Here is a 21557-nt window from a genome sequence, read left to right on the forward strand (position 1 = left end):
ATATTGATGAACTATCTTTAAAGAGGTTTTCCACTACTATAACAATGACGGCCAGTCTTTGGGATAGGCCATTGATGTCTGATCGGTGGTGGTGATGTGACAATCAGCAGCCCAGACGATCAAGCGACGCCATTTTGGAACCTTCACCCCCTCAAGGAAACTTAGAGCTGTGCTGAGCAGTTTGAACCCACATGTGCTTCATGTGAAATTTGTTTATTTAAAAAAAAAGGAGATAAAATGGACCATACAATTTGTTGTGTAATTTCTCACAGGTACGCTGATACCCTATATGTGGTGGAAAACTACTGTTTGGGAGCTTGGCAGGGCTCGGAAAGGAGCACCAATTGAATTCTGGAGAGCAATTTTAAACTGGAATAGATTGCGGATGCCATGTTACATTTGAAGAGCCCCTGACATGCCAAAACAGCAGAAAGCCCCAAAAATGACCCTATTTTAGAAACTACACCTCTCAAGGAATTCATCTAGGGGTGCAGTGAGCAATTTTAACCCTGAGACGATTCACAGAATTGTATAACGTTAGGCCGAGTAAATGCAAAAATTACCATTTTTTCCACTAAAATGTTGCTTTAAGCTTTCATTTTCAAAAACGACAATAGGAGAAAGTGAACACTAAAATTCACTATACACAATTTCTCCTGAGTACACGATTATCCCACGTGCTATCACAAACTACTTTTGAGGCACAGTGCAAAGCAAAGAAAGGAAGGAGCGTCATATTGGGGTGCAGATGTTGCTGTTCTAGTTTGATGGGGCCATGTCACATTGGCAGAGCCTCTGAGGCGACAGACCAATGGAGCCTCCCATCAGTGACCCCATTATACAAACTACAACCCCCAATTAATTCATCTAGGGGTGCAGTGGGCAATTTTAACCCTGAGACGATTCACAGAATTGTATAACATTAGGCCGAGTAAATGCAAAAATTACCATTTTTTCCACTAAAATGTTGCTTTAAGCTTTCATTTTCAAAAACGACAATAGGAGAAAGTGAACACTAAAATTCACTATACACAATTTCTCCTGAGTACACGATTATCCCACGTGCTATCAAAAACTACTTTTAAGGCACAGTGCAAAGCAAAGAAAGGAAGGAGCGCCATATTGGGGTGCAGATGTTGCTGTTCTAGTTTGATGGGGCCATGTCACATTGGCAGAGCCTCTGAGGCGACAGACCAATGGAGCCTCCCATCAGTGACCCCATTATACAAACTACAACCCCCAATTAATTCATCTGGGGTGCAATGATCACATTGACACCACATGTACCTCAAGGAAATTTATACCATTGGGCAGTGAAGAAAGAATAAAATTACATTTTTAATACTAAAATGTTGTTTTAGCCCCAAAGTGTTTATTTTTATAATGGCTAACAGGAAAAATTGCACAACAAGCAGAGCTCCATTTATTCCTGAGTGCACAAATACCCCGCATGTAATCGGGAACTACTTTTTAGGCACGGTGGAAAGCTCAGAAGGGAAGGAACGCCATATTATAGAGCCAATTTTATTGTTATGGTTTGCAGGTGCCATGACCCACCAGGAGAGCCCATGAGGAGCCAGAACAGCAGAACCCCCAATTAGTGACCCCATTTTACAAATTACACCTCTCAATTTATCCAAGGGTACAATGATCATATTTATTGCACATGTGCGTCACAGAATTTTAACCATTGGGCAGTGAAGAAAAAATAATTAAACTTTTACTACAAAATTTAGTTTTAGCCCCAGATGTCACATTTTCACACAGGGAAATGGATAAAAATGGCAGCAAAAATTGTCCCACAATTTTTACTGAAAGTGGAAATACTCCATATGTGGCTGTACAGTAGTGCTTAGCCACACGGCAAGACTCAGGAGGAAAGAGCGCTATTTAACTCCTTGACCACAGATTTTCCAAGAAGAGATTACAGACTTCAACTACAAAGCCCCTAAGTGCTAGAAGAGCAGAATCCCACCTCAAGAGAGATTTACACAGAAACCCCGATGCAAGCACTCAGCGTAGAGGGCAGGATAAATGTGAGCAGAGACTTACTGAGATCTTTGGGAGGCAAAATGAACAAATCAACAGCAGGTCAAGAATTTGTTTTACTTATTTTTTATACTGTTCCTCGTGCAATATAAGTGATTAGACTACATTCTTCAGGTTGGTGTGATTACAGATTTATATAGTTTCTTTTCCTGTTTATTAATATTTATTTATATAGCACCATTGATTCCATGGTGCTGTACATGAGAAGACGTTACATACAAACAGGGTTTGCCTGCTATCACACACTAAAAGACGATTTTTTTTTGCAGCTCCTTAATTTGAGTTAGGCCGGAGTCACACTACAGTGAGATACGGCCGAGTCTCGCAGGTTAAAACCAAGCTTTGGCGACGGCACTCCGGAGCGGAGCGTGCAGCTCCATGTATTGCTGTGCGGCTACACGCTCCGCTCCAGACTGCCGGCGCCAGAGCTTGGTTTTAACCTGCGAGACTCGGCCGTATCTCGCTGTGTGTGATCCCGGCCTTATAATTTTTCCACATTTCTGCCAGAGTCATGTGAGGGCTTGTTTTTTTTTGAGGGACGAGTTGAAGTTTTAATACTGGTTTAATAATGGTTTTTGTACCATTTTCGGACACATTTTTGATCACTTTCTAGGTAGAATGAACAAAAACAGCAATTAAGGAATATTTTTTCTTTTTTTTCCTGTTCACCATAGGGCAAAAGTGATGAGATAGCGTTATTTTTCAGGTCCGTACAATTACAGCCGTACTGCATATTATGCTTTTAAGTTTTGCTACCTTTACACAAAATCTATTTGATAAGATTGCTTTGCATTGCTGTATTTTGAGAGCTATAACTTATTATCCCACTGACGGAGCCGTACGGCGGTTTATTTTTGAGCATGACAAGATGGCACTTTTAGAGATACCATTTTTGTTTACATTTGGTTTTTTTTATCACATTTTATTCCACTTTGTTCGATGGCATGATGAAACAATCGCTTTTGGTTAATTTTTTACAATGTTTATTGCAGGAGTTAACTATTGTGAGTTTTATAGACTAAGTTGTTTTGGACACTATACCAAATATTCTATTTTTTATTTTTTTTTAAATATTTTTACAATTTAAAAACTTTGTTTACTATTTTACTTAGTCCCTCTATGGGACTTTAATTTTTATCACTCTGATCGCTAGTATAATGTATTGCAATGCTTTATACCTGCCAGTGTTACACTGACTATCAGGCCCCCTCCCAACCAGTTAAATGTTACAATATATATTGATCATGGCATTTAGGGGGTTAAACAGCCTGGAGCAGGATGGACACCCGTCCTAGCTTTGACAGCCGGGGCTCGGCTATCGCGTAAGCTGAGGACCCCGGCGATTGCAAAGGCATAGCTCCTGTGCAGCGAACGATCACCCATAAGTCATCGGTTAACAGCCTTTATCCGACCATGACGTATAGATACATCACATGTCGTTAAGGGATTAATGCAATTTCACTGTGAGTTTGCTCTACAGAGTAAATTTTACATAACTTATAAGATAACGTAAGGGGAAGAGGTTTTACGCCACTCACCTGGTGTTGCAGGAATGCCAAGAATCTCTTTACATAAGTTGCTATATTCATCAACAGGGTCTACATTTCTCTGCGTGTGAAGCACTTGGTCTATTTTTGCTAGCACGATTTGCCGAAGATTCAGAACACCTGCAAGGTATGGGAGACTCCATAACTGACAGCACAGAAATAAAATTGATAAAGTAACATTCAACAACTGCAATTATAGCCAACAGGGAAGGTTATGAAAGATCAAACTTCTTCATCACCAAAATGACCAGCATACACAAGGAGGAATGAATCTGGCCATTTCAAATTTGTATGACATGCACTAAATTAAGTCCATCACCCAAAGGTAGATTTTAAATGTAATCTGTCACACTTTTTTTTGACTAGGAGCTGCCGGCACCGCCATCAGGGGCTTATCTACAGCATTCTGTAATGCTGTAAATAAGCCCCCGATGTAAACTGAAAGAGAAGATAAAAAAAAAAAAAAGAGTTAGATTATACTCAGCCCGGCATCCGGTCCGGTCCGATGGGTGTCGCGACCGGTCCGTCGCCTCCCATCTTCATACGATGCCGTCCACTTCTTTCCTTCCTGTCGTGGCTCCTGCGCAAGCGCACTGTTCTGACCTGTTGAAGGTAGAGCAGAGTCCTAGCGCCTGCACACTGCAGTATTCTGCTCTGCCCTCAACAGGGCAGAGCAGTGCGCCTACGCCGGAGCCACGATAGGAAGGAAAGAAAAGGACGGCATCGTATGAAGATGCGAGGCGCCGGACCGCAACACCCATCGGACCAAGACCGGACCGCCCCCGGTGAGTATAATCTAACTCCTTTTTCTTCTCTTTCAGGTTACATCGGGGGCTTATCTACAGCATTACAGAATGCTGTAGATAAGCCTCTGATGTCGGTGCCGGCAGCTCATATTCGAAAAAAGGGTGACAGATTCCCTTTAAATGAGCCATACTGTGACATAGGAGATTTTGTACATATAAAAGTCATAATAGAACTATACCTGTTAATGTTACAGTGCGTGAGAAAATATTGCTTAAATGCCTAAGCAAGTGAGATGGCTTTGCTGCACCCTTGGCATAATCAAGTACTTGGTGACCATTAGACCTCTTTGATTTGCATGTTGGGTGCTTCGCCCACTTCTGATTAACACTGCTTGTTTCTCATAGTGAGAACTGTTTAAAGTCATCCTGCGTCTGTGCGCACAGACACTGCCTGTGCTCATTCTCCACCCCAGTTCCTCTCTGCCGACGTCGCAAGCTACACTGATATACATGAAAGTGTAAAAAGTGGTGTCAGAGGATCCATGGAGAATGTGCCTCGACTACAGGTATGGCAGCTGACTTTACATATTGCTCGCTTCGCTAATCAGAAACAGGAAAAGCCCCAAACATTAAAAAGGGGGGCCTAACTGTGCACTAAACCAATAGCCACACCAAGGGTGCACCACGGCACCCTCATTTGAAGTTTTATTTTCTTAGTGTACCAGTAACAGGTACAATGCCAACCAGAATTTTATGCCCAAGCATTGAATATACCATAACCTATGTAAATTTAGGGCACGCTATAGTTTTAAATCCATGCTTAAACCATTGAGGATTTTATACGTCACCTGATTTAGATTTACTAGGAAATCCATCTCTGAATGGTTCATTTTTTGCAGACATCCACATGGTCTAAAAAAAAGCCTATAGTATTTGAAAGGATGCAGCTGGTAAGGTCCTGAACGGAGCATATGCGTCACCGAGGTACCTAGCCTCGGTGATGTAGGACCTAGAAAAACAGGCTCCAGCACAGTCTGGATTTTGGGTTCGGGCTTAAGAGACGGCCATTAGAGCTGGGAAGGAATGGCTGTTGCCACACCTCCAGTTCCAGACCTTGGAATGACCTAGTTAAGGCAGTCCAGCTGCCTAACTAAGAGAGTCTGCGGAGATAAAAAGACCAGCTAGTATGTACAACAGTCTCTGCCAGAGGCTGTGAGAGCAGGATTTTATCCAAATAGGTGAGCCCGTGCTGTTGTGTGAACAGCTTACTTTTTTTTATGCCTAGAAAAGGCAGCTTTGTGAGCAGCGACTGTTTATGGACGTTCAATATACTGCTCGCTAATTGAACACCAGAAACTATTTAATATTTGTAAAAATCACAACCAGCAAGTGACACAGCTTTGCTACGGAGAAGCTGGGTAATTCATTTCCTGCTGCCAAGCATGTCAACCATTCTTCTGACAAGGAGGGACAAGTGAATTATCTATTTAAGGGCTCTTGCACATGTCCGTGTCTCTGGTACATGTGGTGACAGTTTTCACAAGTACCGGAGACATTGACACATGCAGACGCAATCAAGTGAATGGGTCTGTGCACAAGTCAGTGTGTTTCCATGTATCCGTGGGCAAACCACGCTGACATGCCTCTTTTACTGTCAGCACAGGATGCACAACGTCCTGCACACGAAGAACACACATGGATGTCATCCGTGTGACACGTCCCGGCACCTGAGAGGCAGCACTAAATTAAGAGCTGCTCCCCGGCACCGGATGCTAAACATGGCTCTCATCATTCTCCCCTGCTCTGCTGGCGATCAGCGCGAGCAAGGGAGAATGATGTGAGTTGTATTCCAGTGAGAATGACAGCAGGCGGGGCTTTTGGGACTATTATTCCCATCAGCCTACACCTGCTGCCGCTAATAGTAGCAACAGCAGGAGCAGCTGATGGAGGAGTATTCCTCACCCGCTGCCTGCGCTATGAATGAATGAATGAATGAAACTGCAGTGGTTCCCCTGTATTCTCTATAACCAGCCAGGCAGAACCCTCAGCTGTCACCTTCAGCAAGGCTAATGATCAAGAATAGAGGGATCCCCACGCTGGTTTTTTTATTTAAATAAATAATTTATAAAACGGAGTGGGGTCCCCCTTATCTTTGATAACCAGCTTTGCTAAAGCGGACAGCTGGTATTCTCAGGCTAGTAAGGGGCCATTGATATAGCTCCCCCCCCCCAGCTTAAAAATAGCAGCCTGCAGCTGTCCAGAAAAGGCACATCTATGAGATGGCGCTTTGCCGGCTCTTTCCACCTGCCCTGTAGTGGGGTTCATATTTGTGCGGTTGATGTCACCTTTGAGTTGTGAGGTGACATCAAGCCCACGGCTTAGTAATGGAGAGGCGTCTATAAGACACATGTGCATTACTAATCCTAAAGTTACATTGTAAATAAAAGACACAGCCAGAATAAAGTACTTTATTAGAAATAAAACAAAACAGTTTTCCATTTTTAATTAAAAACAGCAAACAGTTATACTCAACTAACTCCTAATTCTACTGAAGCCCTCGTCTCCTGTAATAAACCAAAAATAAAAACATTATCCCTCACCTCTTCGTTGTTCTGTCCCACGCCGTAATCCATGTCTGGAGATTAATAGTTTTCAACCTGGACGGTGCAGGATGCGACAGTCCAGGCTGAGAACTACTGGTGAATGAGCTGCTGCGAGAGCAGCATCACTGACCAGCGGTGACATCATTAAGGTTACCTCCGGTCAGTAATGCTGTGTTCTGAGCAGCGCTGAACTGCAGTGACCTCAGCACCATGGGAAAAAGCCAGTGATGATGTCGCCACAGTTCAAGCTCAATGTCTTCACAGCAGATCACCTTGAGAATTTCTGAGTATTGCCTGGCTGGTTATAGAAAATAGAGGGGAACCCACGCCAGGTTTTTCATTTATTTATTTATAGCGCAATCGGCGGCTGATACTCCCATCAGCCGCTTCTGTTTTCACTGTTATTAGCAGCAGCAGGTGTAGGCTGATGGGGGGTAATAGTCCCATCAGCCGCCTCCTGCTGTCATTGTGATCACTTGAATACAACTCTCATCATTCTCCCCGGCTTATGTTGATCGCCAGCAGAGCAGGGGAGAATGATGAGAGTGGTCTTCAGCATCTGGCGCGGGGGAACAGCCCTTACTGTAGCTCTTCTTCCCTGGTGCCCGTCCGGGTGGTACTGATGCAGCACACTGTTGCTGCAAGTATTACACACTCAGTTATCTCCAGTACAGAAAAAACAAACGTGTGAAACCAGCCTTAAAAAGCTATTATTTCAGTCCACATAAGGAAAGTCAACCTGCACTTGTACTATATACTAAACGTATTTCTGTATATAGTGTGAATCATGGCCCTTGAAACTCAGCCTTTGGTTGGGTTTCATGGGAGTAACAACATGGCAGCAACAGAAAAACTTCTGCAGGTCCCCAGCTACCATAACAAAACATCAGCATTACCTAATCAAGTTTATAAATTTCCCGAAAGAATTATAGAGGAACAATGTTCTAAGAAAAGATTCTCCAGAATACAAAAAGTCCCCTTAAAAGGGGTATTTTCATCTAAATGCTGAAAGGGGGAATAACTGTCTACATGGGGTACTCAGGGAACCAGCTGGGCAGGCTGAGCTATGCTATTTCCAGCTCTCAAATAGGAGCACATAGGAGTTACAGAAGCGGCATAGATACACTTTTTGTATATCCTGAATTATGGAAATAGTGTATCTAGCAGCTTACACATCCATTTCTATTGCGACTAAGGAAACCTCTTGGCCTGAGGTGGCAGCAACTAATAGAAACTGACAACATAAATGGACACAGGTAATTTTAGATGTTCTAAGGCTATTTCTACTATTGTTATATCTCAGAAATGGTTAGATTGAAGTTGTATCTCTTTTAAAACATTCCTCGTTTAGCTGGTCTAAAACTGGTATGATTTCATCTGTGGTCACAAAAACGGCCTCGGCTATAGTGAAAGGTTTATATCTAGGCCACGGTCACACGGTCAGTATTTTCACTCAGTATCTGTAAGCCAAAACCAGGAGTGGGTGATAAATACAAAAGTGGTGACGTGTTTCTATTATACTTTTTCTCTGATTGTTCCATTCCTGGTACTGGCTTTTAATTACAGAGGTAAAATACTGATCAAATACTGAACATGTGAATTTAGAACTATAGTATTGATTTAGAACTGAAAGCAAGGACCATACGGGTCTGAAACATCAGCTACGTTGTGGTTTTCCAAGTAGATTGCGGATTTGATGCATGTATTCCTACTAAAATGTTTTAGAACCTGTTAAGTGCCAGTCAGAACATTTGCTTTTAGAGGACTGATCTTTGGCTTCTCCAAGCAGGAGTGTAATTACCAGCCAAGAAAAGCAACAAGCAGACCAATTCCATGTTTAAATATACAAACAATCCCACATGAATATTTATTGCAGAGCTTAAATTTGGGTATAATATCTCTGAATAAACCTTTATCTACTAGAACCTCAATACATAATCACATCACTGACCAGACAAGGATATCTTGGGATTTTTATAAGGTTACCTGTGTTTGCCAGACGTGATTTCATGAGCTTCTCCAAAGTGTCATCAGGAATGGAGCTTCCAGTCTTGTAATGTTTTGACATGCGCTGTAGAGATTCCCTCTCCCACACCCAATTCTCCAACATCTGGGAAGGCGCTTCAACAAAATCTCTTTCCACGTGGGTTCCACTGAACATTGCGAAATCTGCCTGTGGCATGTAGACTGGTTTAAGGTTGCAACTTGACAAACTGGTACATGTCCAACTTAAAGAACCAGGTGGCACTTACCTCAGCACAGATCTGATGCATTACATGTCCAAATTCATGGAAGTAGGTCTCTACTTCATCGTGCTGCAGAAGCGATGGCGCATCCAGGGTTGGTTTAGTGAAGTTGGCAACCATAGCGGCAACAGATATCTGTCTGCTTCCATTGGATAAGAGACACCCAGGTTGTAATCCAAAACAAGCTGCGTGGGAATACTTCCCTTCCCTAAGGCAGATAAAAAATTTTAAAACAATAAAAAGCCTTGTGTAACCTGAGTGACCAATTTTAGGAAAAACATGATGTAGTGCAGGGATGTGCAACCTTTTCTAGTCCCAGAGCCGCGCATTGTCATGTTGCATCACGCCCAAGAGCAGAAACAAAACTTACCAAAATAATATGCCATACATGCCTGCTAGATAGTCGGTCATAAAGTGGAACCTGTGCCTATGGGAATAATGGAAGTCCCCTCAACCCACATACAGCACAGGATAGGGGAAGGCATTGCGCGAATATGGCTCTTCCCATAGGAAACTTAAATTTCAAAATTACAATGTGGAGTTAGGTGGCCATATGTATGAATAATATCTTTCTGAAGCAACAAATGAATCGGGGGGACTTGATTGTCCTAAAATTTAAGGGTGGGCAGGCGATTAATGACTGTATATCACCCCCTTTTCTTTGTTATGGAAACTAGATACACAGCCACAGAAAGGCAAGCAATCTGTGACTAAATGGTTTGGAGCCATATAGAATGGCATAGCAAACCACATGTAACCCCTGGGCCACAGATGAAAAGTAAATTATGTCTTACCGAGGATACAAGTCAAGGTAGAACTTCCCAATGAGCTGTCCTGTCTTTACATCTTTCACAGAGTACAAGGTCACGTCATGATGCCATACGTGAGGACATTTTTCTTGTTGAAATGTCAGACCCAGCAGTTCTTGGTAAATGGCTAGCAGACCAGTAGTCACAACTTCCATTGGAAAGTATTCCTTGAGAAGGTTCTGATCCACACTATATGTGGTCTCCTCCACCTGATTCATATAGTATCGCATGTCCCAGGCATTGATCTGCCCATCATACTCAAGTGCTCTCTTTTCACATTCCTTCTTTTTGAGTTCTATCATGACTTCCCTCTCTTTTTCTCCCAAAGGCTTTAGTTTTTGGGATAATTCATCTGAAAAGAAACATTACATATATCTTAATACAACCAAGTGTGTAGGGCAATATGGATATATCCTTTAATATAACAGAACCAGAAATAAAATGGCTATATTATTATTATAATTATTATTATTGCGCCATTTATTCCATGGCGCTTTACATGTGAGGAGGGGTATACATAATACAAACAAGTACAGTAATCTTAAACAATACAAGTCACGACTGGTACAGGATGAGAGAGGACACTGCCCTCAAGGGCTGACAATCTACAAGGGATGGGTGAGGATACAGTAGGCGAGGGTAGAGCTGGTCATGCAGCGGTTTGATGTATCGGTGGTAACTGCAGGATGTAGGCTTGTCGGAAGAGGTAGGTCTTCAGGTTCTTTTGAAGGTTTCCATGGTAGGCGAGAGTCTGCTATGTTGTGGTAGAGAGTTCCAGAGTAAGGGGGATGCGCGGGAGAAATCTCGTATGCGATTGTGGGAAGAGGAGATAAGAGGGGAGTACAGAAGGAGATCTTGTGAGGATCGGAGGTTTTGTGCAGGCAAGTACTGGGAGACGAGGTCACAGATGTATGGAGGACTCAGGTTGCGGATGGCTTTGTGTGTCATGGTTAGGGTTTTGAACTGGAGTCTTTGGGTAATGGGGAGCCAGTGCAGGGATTGAGAGAGGGGAGAGGCCAGGGAATAGAGGGGGACAGGTGGATTAGTCGGGCAGCAGAGTTTAGAATACATTGGAGGGGTGCGAGAGTGTTAGAGGGAAGGCCACAGAGCAGGAGGTGGCAGTAGTCAAGGCGGGAGATGATGAGGGTATGGACTAGGGTTTTTGCAGATTCTTGGTTGAGGAATGTACGGATCAGTGAAATATTTTTGAGTTGAAGTCGGCAGGAAGTGGAAAGGGCTTGGATATGTGGTTTGAAAGAGAGATCAGTGTCAAGGATAACCCCAAGGCAGCGAGCGTGTGGGACTGTGGAGAGTGGGCAGCCATTTACTTTAATGGATAGGTCCGTTAGGGGGGGGGGGGGTCACGTGAGATGGGGGAAAGACGATTAATTCTGTTTTGTCCATATTAAGTTTTAGAAATCTAGCGGAGAAGAAGGATGAAATAGCAGACAGACATTGAGGGATTATGTTTAGTAGGGAGGTGATATTTGGTCCAGAGATGTAGATCTGTATGTCATCAGCATAGAGGGGATACTGAAAGCCATGAGATTCTATGAGCTGTCCGAGGCCGAAGGTGTAAATGGAGAAGAGCAGGGGCCCTAGAACTGAACCTTGTGGGACTCCGACGGATAGGGGGCACGGTGAGGAGGTGGTGTGCGAGTGGGAGACGCTGAATGTCCGGTCTGTTAGGTATGACGCAATCCAAGATAGGGCCAAGTCTGTGATATCAAGAGATGAGAGGGTCTGTAGTAATAGGGAATGGTCCACTGTGTCAAAGGCAGAGGACAGGTCCAGGAGGAGGACAGGTCCAGGAGTAGTGTCGCTTGGCCTTGGCGGCTAGTAGGTCATTGGTAACCTTAGTTAGGGCAGTTTCAGTGGAGTGGTGTGGCCGGAAGCCTGATTGTAATCGGTCAAGGAGGGAGCAAGAAGAGAAGTGGGAGGACAGTTCAAGATGGACGTGTTGTTCCAGTAGTTTTGAGGCATAGGGGAGAAGTGATATAGGGCGATAGCTAGATACAGAGGATGGGTCAAGAGAGGGCTTTATGAAGATAGGGGTGATTAAGACATGTTTAAAGCTTGAGGGGAAAACACCAGTTGTTAATAATAGGTTGAAGAGGTGGGTTAGGGTTGGGATGAAGACTGGTGAGGTTTGGGATGATGTGGGATGGGATCGGGTCAAGTGAACAGGTATTGAGGTGTGATCTTGAGAGTAGAGTGGAGAGTCAATCTTCTGTAATGGTGGAGAAGTTGGTTTTGGAGGAGGAGGGCAGGGCAGTTAGGAGGAAGGGCACTGGGGGTTGTTAACCAAAACTGTCTCTGATGTTATCAATCTTCTCCTTGAAAAATGAGACAAAGTCTTCAGCTGAGATGAGTGGGGAGGGAGGAGGTGCTGGGGGGTGGAGGAGAGAATTGAAGGTGTTGAATAACTGTTTAGGGTTGTGAGACAGGGAGGAAATGAGAGATGAGAAGTAGGTTTGTTTTGCTGCAGCGAGTGTGGCCTTGAAAGTAGCGAGGGACTGTTTGAATGCGATGAAGTCCTCAATGGAGTGGGATCTTTTCCATCTCCGCTGAGCAGCCCTGGAAGCCCGCCTCAGTTCTTTGGTCAGACTGGTGTGCCAGGGCTGTCTGTTGATTTTGCGAGCTTTGGTATGTTTGAGAGGGGCAACTGATTCCAAAGCTACAGCTATTGTGGTGTTATATAGAGCGGCAGCCGCATTGTGTAGGGATCTTATGTGTGTAAGAGGTAGGAGGGATTCAGACAATGAGTGTAGATCGAGGTGTTGAAGATTTCTGCGAGGGTGTGCAAGTTTTTGAGGTGGGGATTGTGGACCTGAGGAAGAGAGGGAAGAGAATGTAAGTAGGTTGTGGTCAGAGAGAGGAAGAGGTGAGTTAGAGAAGCTAGATAGGGAGCAGAGGCGGGTGAAGATGAGGTCTAGTGTGTGGCCATCTTTGTGAGTGGCTGCAGAAGACCATTTAGTGAGGCCGAAGGAGGAAGTGAGAGATAGAAGCGTAGTGGCAGCTGAGAAGGAAGTGTCAATGGGGATGTTGAAGTCGCTCAAGATGATAGCGGGGATATCAGTGGAAAGGAAATGAAGTAGCCAGATGGTGAAGTGGTCAAAGAAGGTGGTGGCTGGCCCTGGAGGGCGGTATATGACAGCTAGTTGGAGGTTGGAGGGGGAGTAGATGCGCACAGAGTGCACCTCAAAGGAAGGGAGGGTAACAGAGGGTGGCAGTGGGATTGGGGTGAAGGAGCAGTTATCTGACAGGAGAAAACCAACTCCTCCACTATGCTTGCTGCTGGGGCGGGGGGTGTGGGAATGGTGGAATCCACCATACGAGAGTGCAGCAGGAGAGGCTTTGTCAGAGGGGGTGAGCCAAGTTTCGGTGATGGCAAGGAAGGAAAGTTTGTTAGTAATAAAAAAGATCATGGATGAAGGAAAGTTTGTTGCAGACAGAGCGAGCGTTCCACAGAGCTCCTGTTAGTGAGACTGGGGAGGCTGGGGCCGGGGAGAATGTGTATGAGGTTGGAGTGGTTATGGAAAGTTGTGATTGGGCATGGATAGGAGTGTTAAGGTACTGTCACACTTAGCGATGTACCAGCGATCCCGACCAGCGATATGACGCGGTCAGGATCGCTGGTGCATCGCTAAGTGGTCGCTAGTGAGCTGCCACACAGGCAGATCTCACTAGCGACATCGCTGGGGACGGGGGTCGCTACTTACCTGTCACACCAGGCGATCCTGCGTCCTCCCGCCCGGCTCCACGCATCGCTCGTCGTCACAGCAGGAAGCGCCGCAGGAAGCTGACGACGAGAAACAGTCCAGGACGTTCTCGCGCGATCAGCGATAACCAGCGGGGGAGCCGGTCGTAGGTAAGTATCAGACACAGCGATATCGCTAGCAATATCGCTATAACGTCACTAGTTATAGCGATATTGCTAGCGATATCTCTTAGTGTGACAGGCCCTTTAGAAATGACTGTGGGACTGTGGTGAGGAGGACCAGGATTTGGAGAGATATCGCCGGCAGTGAGGAGGAGCAGAGAGAGTGTTAGCAGGTGGGAGCAGGAGAGGGCATAAGGTAGCTGTCTGTGTTTGGAGACAGAGAATTGTATGTTGAGAAACAAATCTGAGGAAGAGGTGAGATGGATTAGAAGGACTGAAGAAGAGATGAACAGTTCCTTGCTTGGTGTAGGGATTAGTGGGGTTATCAGAAAGTGAAGGATTATAGGGGTCAGAGTGGAAACAATCACATATTAAGGCTTGGGTTTCAAGTCATTATCATATTTCAGGTCTTCATGAAGCTTTTTTTTTTTTTTTTTATAAAGTAGTTCCCTAACAAAATTCTGTAAGAGTTGTACCCTTAACAAGTCTGAAAGATCGCATTTTAAACCCACATGTCAAGTGGGAATACTACAGCACTATGTAGTCTGTCCTCCTATCTTTCTTATTCCTTGTTTACGAAGAAGCTACTTGTGCAGGGCCACCCCAGACGCCTCCCGTAGTGATTAATTTCCCACTGTGAAGAGACCGGCAGTGTAATATAAATTTGTATTAGGTACAACTTACTGCTGCAAGTTCTTCATAAAAGTTATCATCACAGAGATTTGTGCTCCAGACTGACACAAATCTGGAAAAGCAGTTACGAGTAGCAACATCATCACTACCACCTAACATTACAGCGGCAAAAAAGGAAAGCAGTTCCAGCCATCACATTAGGGGTGAGTTTTAATTATTTGACCAAATATACATTATAATTTTCAAGTAATTTAGTAAGGCCCTGAATGATGTTATAATTATCAAACTGGCCCTTGGCAAAAAAAAAAAAAATTCCCCACCCCTGGTCTAGCACTAGGTGCTTTGGTGGTCTCTAGCAGGACAGGAAGCAGTGACATTAGTGACATCCCATTCATTGGTCACCTGACCACTAAGGCCCGTTTCACACATCAGTTTTTTCTGTCAGTTGTAATACACCAAAATGGCGGAAAACGGATCCGCCTGCGTATGGACATCAACGTGTGCCACCGGACCGTTTTTTTGACGGATCCGGCGAAGGAAGAAATTTAAAGGAACTGCTGAGAGAGAGCGCCAAAGAAAAATGGCGGATCCGTTTTTTTTTTTTTTTTTGCAAAACGGTGGATCTTGACTGATGGAGACAAACGGAAGTGTGAAACAGGCCTAAGACTTCAGTTGACTGGAACAAGACATCATCAGATATGCTTCTATGGATACCTCGTAAAAGGCCTCAGCAGTCAAGTGGCCGGCCAAAGAACAAAATGTTATTGGCTAGCCAGAAACCATCAGAGTGCCCTGCCGACAGCACTCGCAACCCACAGCGCCCTGCCGACAGCACCCGCAACACACAGCGCCTTACCGACAGCACCCAAAACTACAGTGCTTTCCAGAGAAGCATGCCAAATGGAAATTTCTACCTTTCAACAAAAAGGTGTTTGCATAATTGAAAGCTCTGTTATTGTGTTTTTCTTTTCAGACAAAAGATGATAATGTACAAGTTGTTTTATCTAAACTAAAATCTCAGTATTCAGGTCAACCCCTTAGTGACAGAGCTAATTTTCACCTTCATGATCTAACCAGTCCAAAATTGTGAAATCTGACCAGTGTCACTATGTGGTAATAACTCTGGAACACTTCAACGGGTCCCACTGATACTGAGACTATTTTTTAGCATCATATTGTACTTCATGTAAGTGGTAAAATTTGTTCGATAGGATTTGTGTATATTTATGAAAATATCGAAAATTTGACAAAAAAAATAGAAAATTTAGTAACTTTCAAACTTTGATTTAAAGGCATAAAATCTTAAGAGTTATTAAGTGATGAGTGAACGTGCTTGGATAAGGCATCCGAGAATGCCCGTGTGCTAACCTAGCAGCTTTGGCGTGCTCGAAAAAAGTGTTTGAGTCACCACAGATGCATGTCTTGAGGCTGTTCGACAGCCACAACACATGCAGGGACTATTTACTCGAACATATTTTTCAAGCACGTAGAAGATACTCTGTTAGCACACAAGAATGCTCGGATGACACTTTATCTGAGCAAGTTTGCTTATCACTAAGTTATACCACACAAAATCGAATATATAAAGCTCAATGTATGTGTGTATGTCCGGGACTGGCATCTGCACCGTCGCAGCTACAGCTACAAAATTTTGCACAGTCACACGTCTGGACCCCGGGAGTGTCCTAGGCTATGTTGGGAGGCAAAATTTTAACGCCGCGCGTTCCAATTCACCAAACAATTTTGCCTATTATTCTTATCATTTCTATGGCGTTATTGTCTTTCTGTAAAGCTGGAAATAACACAATTTATTACCGTGCCAACACAGACCACCCTCTGACACAGACTGCAGGGGGAACCCAGTATCACACAGTATAGGATTAGATACACAGCTCAGCAGTCAGTATCACACAGGATAGGATTAGATACACAGCTCAGCAGTCAGTATCACACAGGATAGGGTTAGATACACTACTCAGCAGACGGTATCGCACAGGATAGGATTAGATACACTGCTCAGCAGTCAGTATCACACAGGATAGGATTAGATACATGGCTGAGCAGTCAGTAACACACGATAGGAATAGATACATGGCTGAGCAGTCAGTAACACGATAGGATTAGATACACAGCTCAGCAGAAAGTATCACACAGGAGAGATTAAGGTACACAGCTCAGCAGTCAGTAGCACACAGGATAGGATTAGATACACAGATACACATGTTGTTTATCAAAAGGCTCTTGAATGAGTTGAAAATAAAATAGTATCAATATTTGAGTAATCGTTTAGTTAATTTGTGTTGCAAATCTGTAGTGTTGAATATATGATGTGAAATGTTTTTATGTGCAATATAATCATTATAATTTGTTATAACTAACCACAGTTGGTTACTATGCCCGGGCAACGCCGGGCTCTTCAGCTAGTAATTAATAAACAAAATTTTCCATTTGTCTACTTTACAGCTGCATCTTTTTTTAAAACTTTTTTTTGTTAGGAAGTTAGATGAGTTCAAAGTTGATAAGCAATTTCTATTTTTTTTCTCAACAATTTACAAAATTATTTTTTATTTTATGGACCACATCATATTTGAAGTGACTTTGGGGGCCTACACAAAAGAAAATACCCAAAAGTGACACCTTTCTAAAAACTGTACCCATCAAAGTCCTCGAAACTACATTCAATAAGTTTATTAACTTTTCAGGTGCTTCATCGGAATTAATGGAATATAGAAGGAAAAAAATAACACCCCCCCCCCCCACACACACACACACACAATTTTTTTTTTAATTATTTTAGCCCCAAATTTTTTACTTTCACATGGGTAACCGGAAAACATTAACGCCAAAATTTGTTGTGCAACTGCTCCCGAGTATGCAGATACCCATATGTGGGGGGAAAACTACTATTTGGGCCCACGACATGGTTTGGAAGGGAAGGAGCACAGTTTGACTTTTTGAAAGCAAAAACAGCTGGAATCGAGATAGGATGCCATGTCCCGTTTGGAGAGCCACTGCTGTGCCTAAACAGTAGAAACTCCACATACAAGTGACCACATTTTGGAAACTAGACCCCTTAAGGATTATAGTGAGCATTTTGAACACATAAGTACGACACAGAATTTGACAACTTTAGGTAGTCATATTGAAAAATTTCATTTTTTTTCACACATCTTGTTTTAATCCCAAATTTCTCACTTTTGCAAAAGGCAACACCAAAAAGTAGACCCCACAATTTGTCAAATTTCAGATTTTTTTCACAAATAAATGCAAGTCCTATCGAACAAATGTTATCACTAACGAAGTACAATATGTCACGAGAAACTCTCAGAATCAGTGGGATCCTTTGAAGCGTTCCAGAGTTATTCCATAAATTGACACTGGTCAGAATTGTAAAATTTGGCCTGGTCATGAATATGAAAATGGGCTCGGGGGTGAAGGGGTTAAGATATTAGCCCCCCTAGTGCTCACACAGCTCTGGCAATGTATGCAGGATGCAGAATGCTGGTGAAGCGTGTGCAGTAATTGCAGACAGAACTGCACATGCACGGATATTGGGATGGATAGATAAAACAGGATTTTTGGGTTGCTTACCGTAAAATCTGTTTCTCGGAGCCTTCATGGGTGTATGCTGCTGCCACTAGGAGGCTGACACTATGCACAAAAAAAGGTTAGCTCCTCCTCCGCAGTGTACACCCCACCGACCGGCAGGCGAATTCCTCAGTTAGTGAGAAAGCAGTAGGAGAAGTAACAGAATAGATTGAGAACAAACAACTCAACTGTAACCAACAAACAACATAAGAACAGGAGTTGTAGAACATGGGAGGGTGCTGTGTCCCCCAATGAAGGCTCCGAGAAACAGATTTTACAGTAAGCAACCCAAAACTCCTGTTTTCTCGTTCGCCTTATTGGGGGACACAGAGACCATGGGACGTCCCAAAGCAGTCCCTGGGGTGGGAAACAAACTTCCATCAGGCCAGTGGACTCACCACCGCAGCCTGCAGAATCCTTCTACCTAGGCTGGCGTCCGCCGAAGCGTAGGTGTGGACTGTGTAGAATTTCACAAACGTGTGAACCGAAGACCACGTTGCAGCTTTGCAAAGCTGCAGCGCGGAAGCTCTGTGGTGCACCGCCCAGGAGGCACCCACCGCCCGGGTAGAGTGCGCTCTGATCCCTGGAGGAGCCACTCGAAGCTTGACCCGGTATGCCTCCAAAATTGCCGATCTGATCCAACGAGCAATAGTGGCCTTTGAGGCTGGGTGCCCTTTTTCTCGCCCCATCAGGAATGATGAATAGAGAGTCCGACTTTCGCAAGGAAGTCGTCCTAGCTAGATAGACTCTCAATGCCCTGACTAGGTCCAGCTTGTTCAAGGACCTCTCCCGAGGATGAGCTGGACTCGGACAGAAGGATGGCAGAACAATGTCCTCGTTGAGGTGAAATGAGGATACCACCTTCGGAAGAAAAGAGGGCGGAGGCCGCAGAACTACCTTGTCCTGATGAAGCACCAAAAAGGGAGAGCGGCAAGAAAGAGCCGCCAATTCCGACACCCGCCGGATGGAAGTAATGGCCACCAGAAAGGCCACTTTCCAAGAGAGGAAAGAAAGGGGAACGTCCCTGAGCGGTTCAAAAGGAGAACCTTGCAGAACCTCGAGGACCAGGTTAAGGTCCCAAGGATCCACGGGAGCACGGTACGGAGGAACCGTGTGGGCCACCCCCTGAAGAAAGGTTTTGACCTGGGGCCGGGAGGCCAGCGTCCTCTGAAATAAAACGGACAGAGCCGAAACTTGACCCTTCAAAGAACTGAGGGCAAGCCCCGCATCCAGCCCTGCCTGAAGGAACGCCAGAACAGAAGGGAGTGAAAAAATCATGGGCGCGACGTCATTGGTTTCACACCAGGAGAAATAGGCTTTCCAAGTACGATAATAGATCTTGGAAGAAGGCGGCTTTCTGGCACGGATCATGGTATGAATTACTCGATCGGAGAATCCTGCCCGTTTCAAAACCTCGGTCTCAACAGCCACGCCGTTAAATTGAGCGACCGAGAATTGGGGTGGCAAATCGGGCCTTGAGACAGCAGATCTGCCCTGTCGGGAAGCTGCCAGGGGGCGTCCGCGAGAAGGTTGACAATGTCCGCGAACCAAGACCTTCTGGGCCAATTTGGGGCAATGAGGATGACTGGGATCCCTTCTGCTTTGATTTTCTTCAACAACTTGGGAAGAAGAGGCAGAGGAGGGAACAGGTAGGGGAGCTTGAACTGCGACCAGGGAACGGCCAGAGCGTCGGCGCCCACCGCCAGAGGATCCCGGGACCTGGAGACAAACTGAGGGACTTTTCTGTTGAGGCGAGACGCCAGCAGGTCTACGTCCGGGGTTCCCCACCGACGGCAGAGCAGGTGAAACACCTCCGGATGTAGGGACCATTCTCCCGCTGCGAGACCCTCGCGGCTGAGAAAATCGGCGGCCCAGTTGTCCACGCCGGGAATATGAACCGCGGAAATCGTAGGAACAGATATCTCTGCCCATTGAAGAATTCTGGACACCTCCGCCAGGGCCGAGACAATCCGTGTCCCTCCCTGGCGGTTGATATATGCCACCGCTGTGGCATTGTCTGTCTGAATCCTGAGCGGCAGACCCTTGAGGCGCCTTTCCCAGTGGACGAGAGCCAGATGAATCGCTCGTATCTCTAGGACATTTATTGGCAGAGCTGATTCCTGAGCCAACCATCGACCCTGAACAGTGTGATTGCGGAATACTGCCCCCCAGCCGAGGAGGCTGGCGTCCATCGTGACAATCTGCCAGTGGACGGGAAGAAAGGATCGACCCAAGAGAATGAGGGGAGACGTCAACCACCAGTTGAGAGACTGCTTGATCCGGCATGAAAGACGAACAGGACGATCCAGAGATAGAGCCGACCTGTTCCACCTGGACAGAATGGCCTGCTGAAGGGGTCTGGCGTGAAATTGGGCAAAGGGAACTGCCTCTAACGCCGCCACCATCTTCCCCAGGACCCTCATGGCTGTCCGGAGGGACGGAGATCGCGCGAACTGCAATGATCGCACACCCTGCTGCAGGGAAAGAATCTTCTCTTGTGGGAGAAAGACCCTTGACCGACGAGTGTCGAACAGAAGGCCCAGAAACACAAGGCGTTGAGTCGGGACCAGACAGGATTTTTTCCCGTTGACGATCCACCCAAAACTGGACAGGGTGTCTAGAACGATCGTCAAACTTAGGTGGGCCTGTTGAAAGGAGGGAGCTTTGATCAGAATGTCGTCGAGGTACGGAAAAAGAACGAGACCTCTGATCCTCAACAGGGCCATCAACGCAGCCATAATCTTCGTGAAGACTCTGGGAGCGGTGGCGAGCCTGAAAGGCAGCGCGACAAACTGGTAATGTTCGTGGCGAACCGCAAACCGCAGGAACTTCTGATGTCCGGGAAATATGGGCACATGTAGATAGGCATCCTGAATGTCTATCGAACACAGGAATTCCTGCTCCTCCATGGAAGCGATGACCGAGCGAGCCAACTCCATCCTGAAATGTCGAAGGCGGACTCTCTTGTTGAGTAGCTTGAGATCTAAGATGGGTCGGACTGCCCCGTTCTTTTTCGGCACCACAAGCAGGTTCGAATAAAACCCTGTGAATCGTTCGGATTCGGGAACGGGCACAATTACCCCGGAACTGAGAAGAGAGGCGATGGCCGAAACAAATCCCGGGATTAAGGCCGGATCTCTTTGCGGATGGGATTGGAAGAAACGATCCCGTGGCAGAGAAAGGAACTCGATCTTGTATCCTGTCGACACAACGTCCCTGACCCAAGCGTCCTCCACTGAGGCGAGCCAGACGTCGCTGAAGAAAAGGAGTCGACCTCCCAACTGAAAAGGACCCCTTGGAGACCGACGATAGTCATGCAGAAGTAGACCGTCCAGATCTAGATCTGGATGATCGGCCCTGGGAAGAGTGCGACCGCCATGACGGAGTGGGTCTGAAAGAAACCTTCTTCCTTTCCTGGCGAGCTTGTGGTCTTTGCTGGTTGGAAGGGTTTTC

The 21557-nt window shown here is 45.3% G+C and overlaps 1 protein-coding gene across 3 annotated transcripts in view; it reads right to left on the reverse strand.

The window, feature by feature from the left end:
• The window catches only part of THOP1 (thimet oligopeptidase 1), a 94457-nt gene that overhangs the window by 13158 nt on the left and 59742 nt on the right, over positions 1 to 21557 (reverse strand). For all 3 annotated transcript variants that reach the window (XM_073546748.1, XM_073546742.1, XM_073546756.1), the window contains exons 8-11: positions 9986 to 10352; positions 9198 to 9399; positions 8932 to 9118; positions 3588 to 3716 (exon numbers count right to left, since the gene is read on the reverse strand). In XM_073546748.1, coding sequence (XP_073402849.1) covers positions 3588 to 3716; positions 8932 to 9118; positions 9198 to 9399; positions 9986 to 10352 — 885 coding nt within the window. The remainder of the gene's footprint in view (positions 1 to 3587; positions 3717 to 8931; positions 9119 to 9197; positions 9400 to 9985; positions 10353 to 21557) is intronic.

The sequence above is a fragment of the Dendrobates tinctorius genome, unplaced genomic scaffold (assembly GCF_039654945.1).
Source record: "Dendrobates tinctorius isolate UK_male_01 unplaced genomic scaffold, ASM3965494v1 ptg000011l, whole genome shotgun sequence".
Lineage (NCBI taxonomy): Eukaryota > Metazoa > Chordata > Amphibia > Anura > Dendrobatidae > Dendrobates > Dendrobates tinctorius.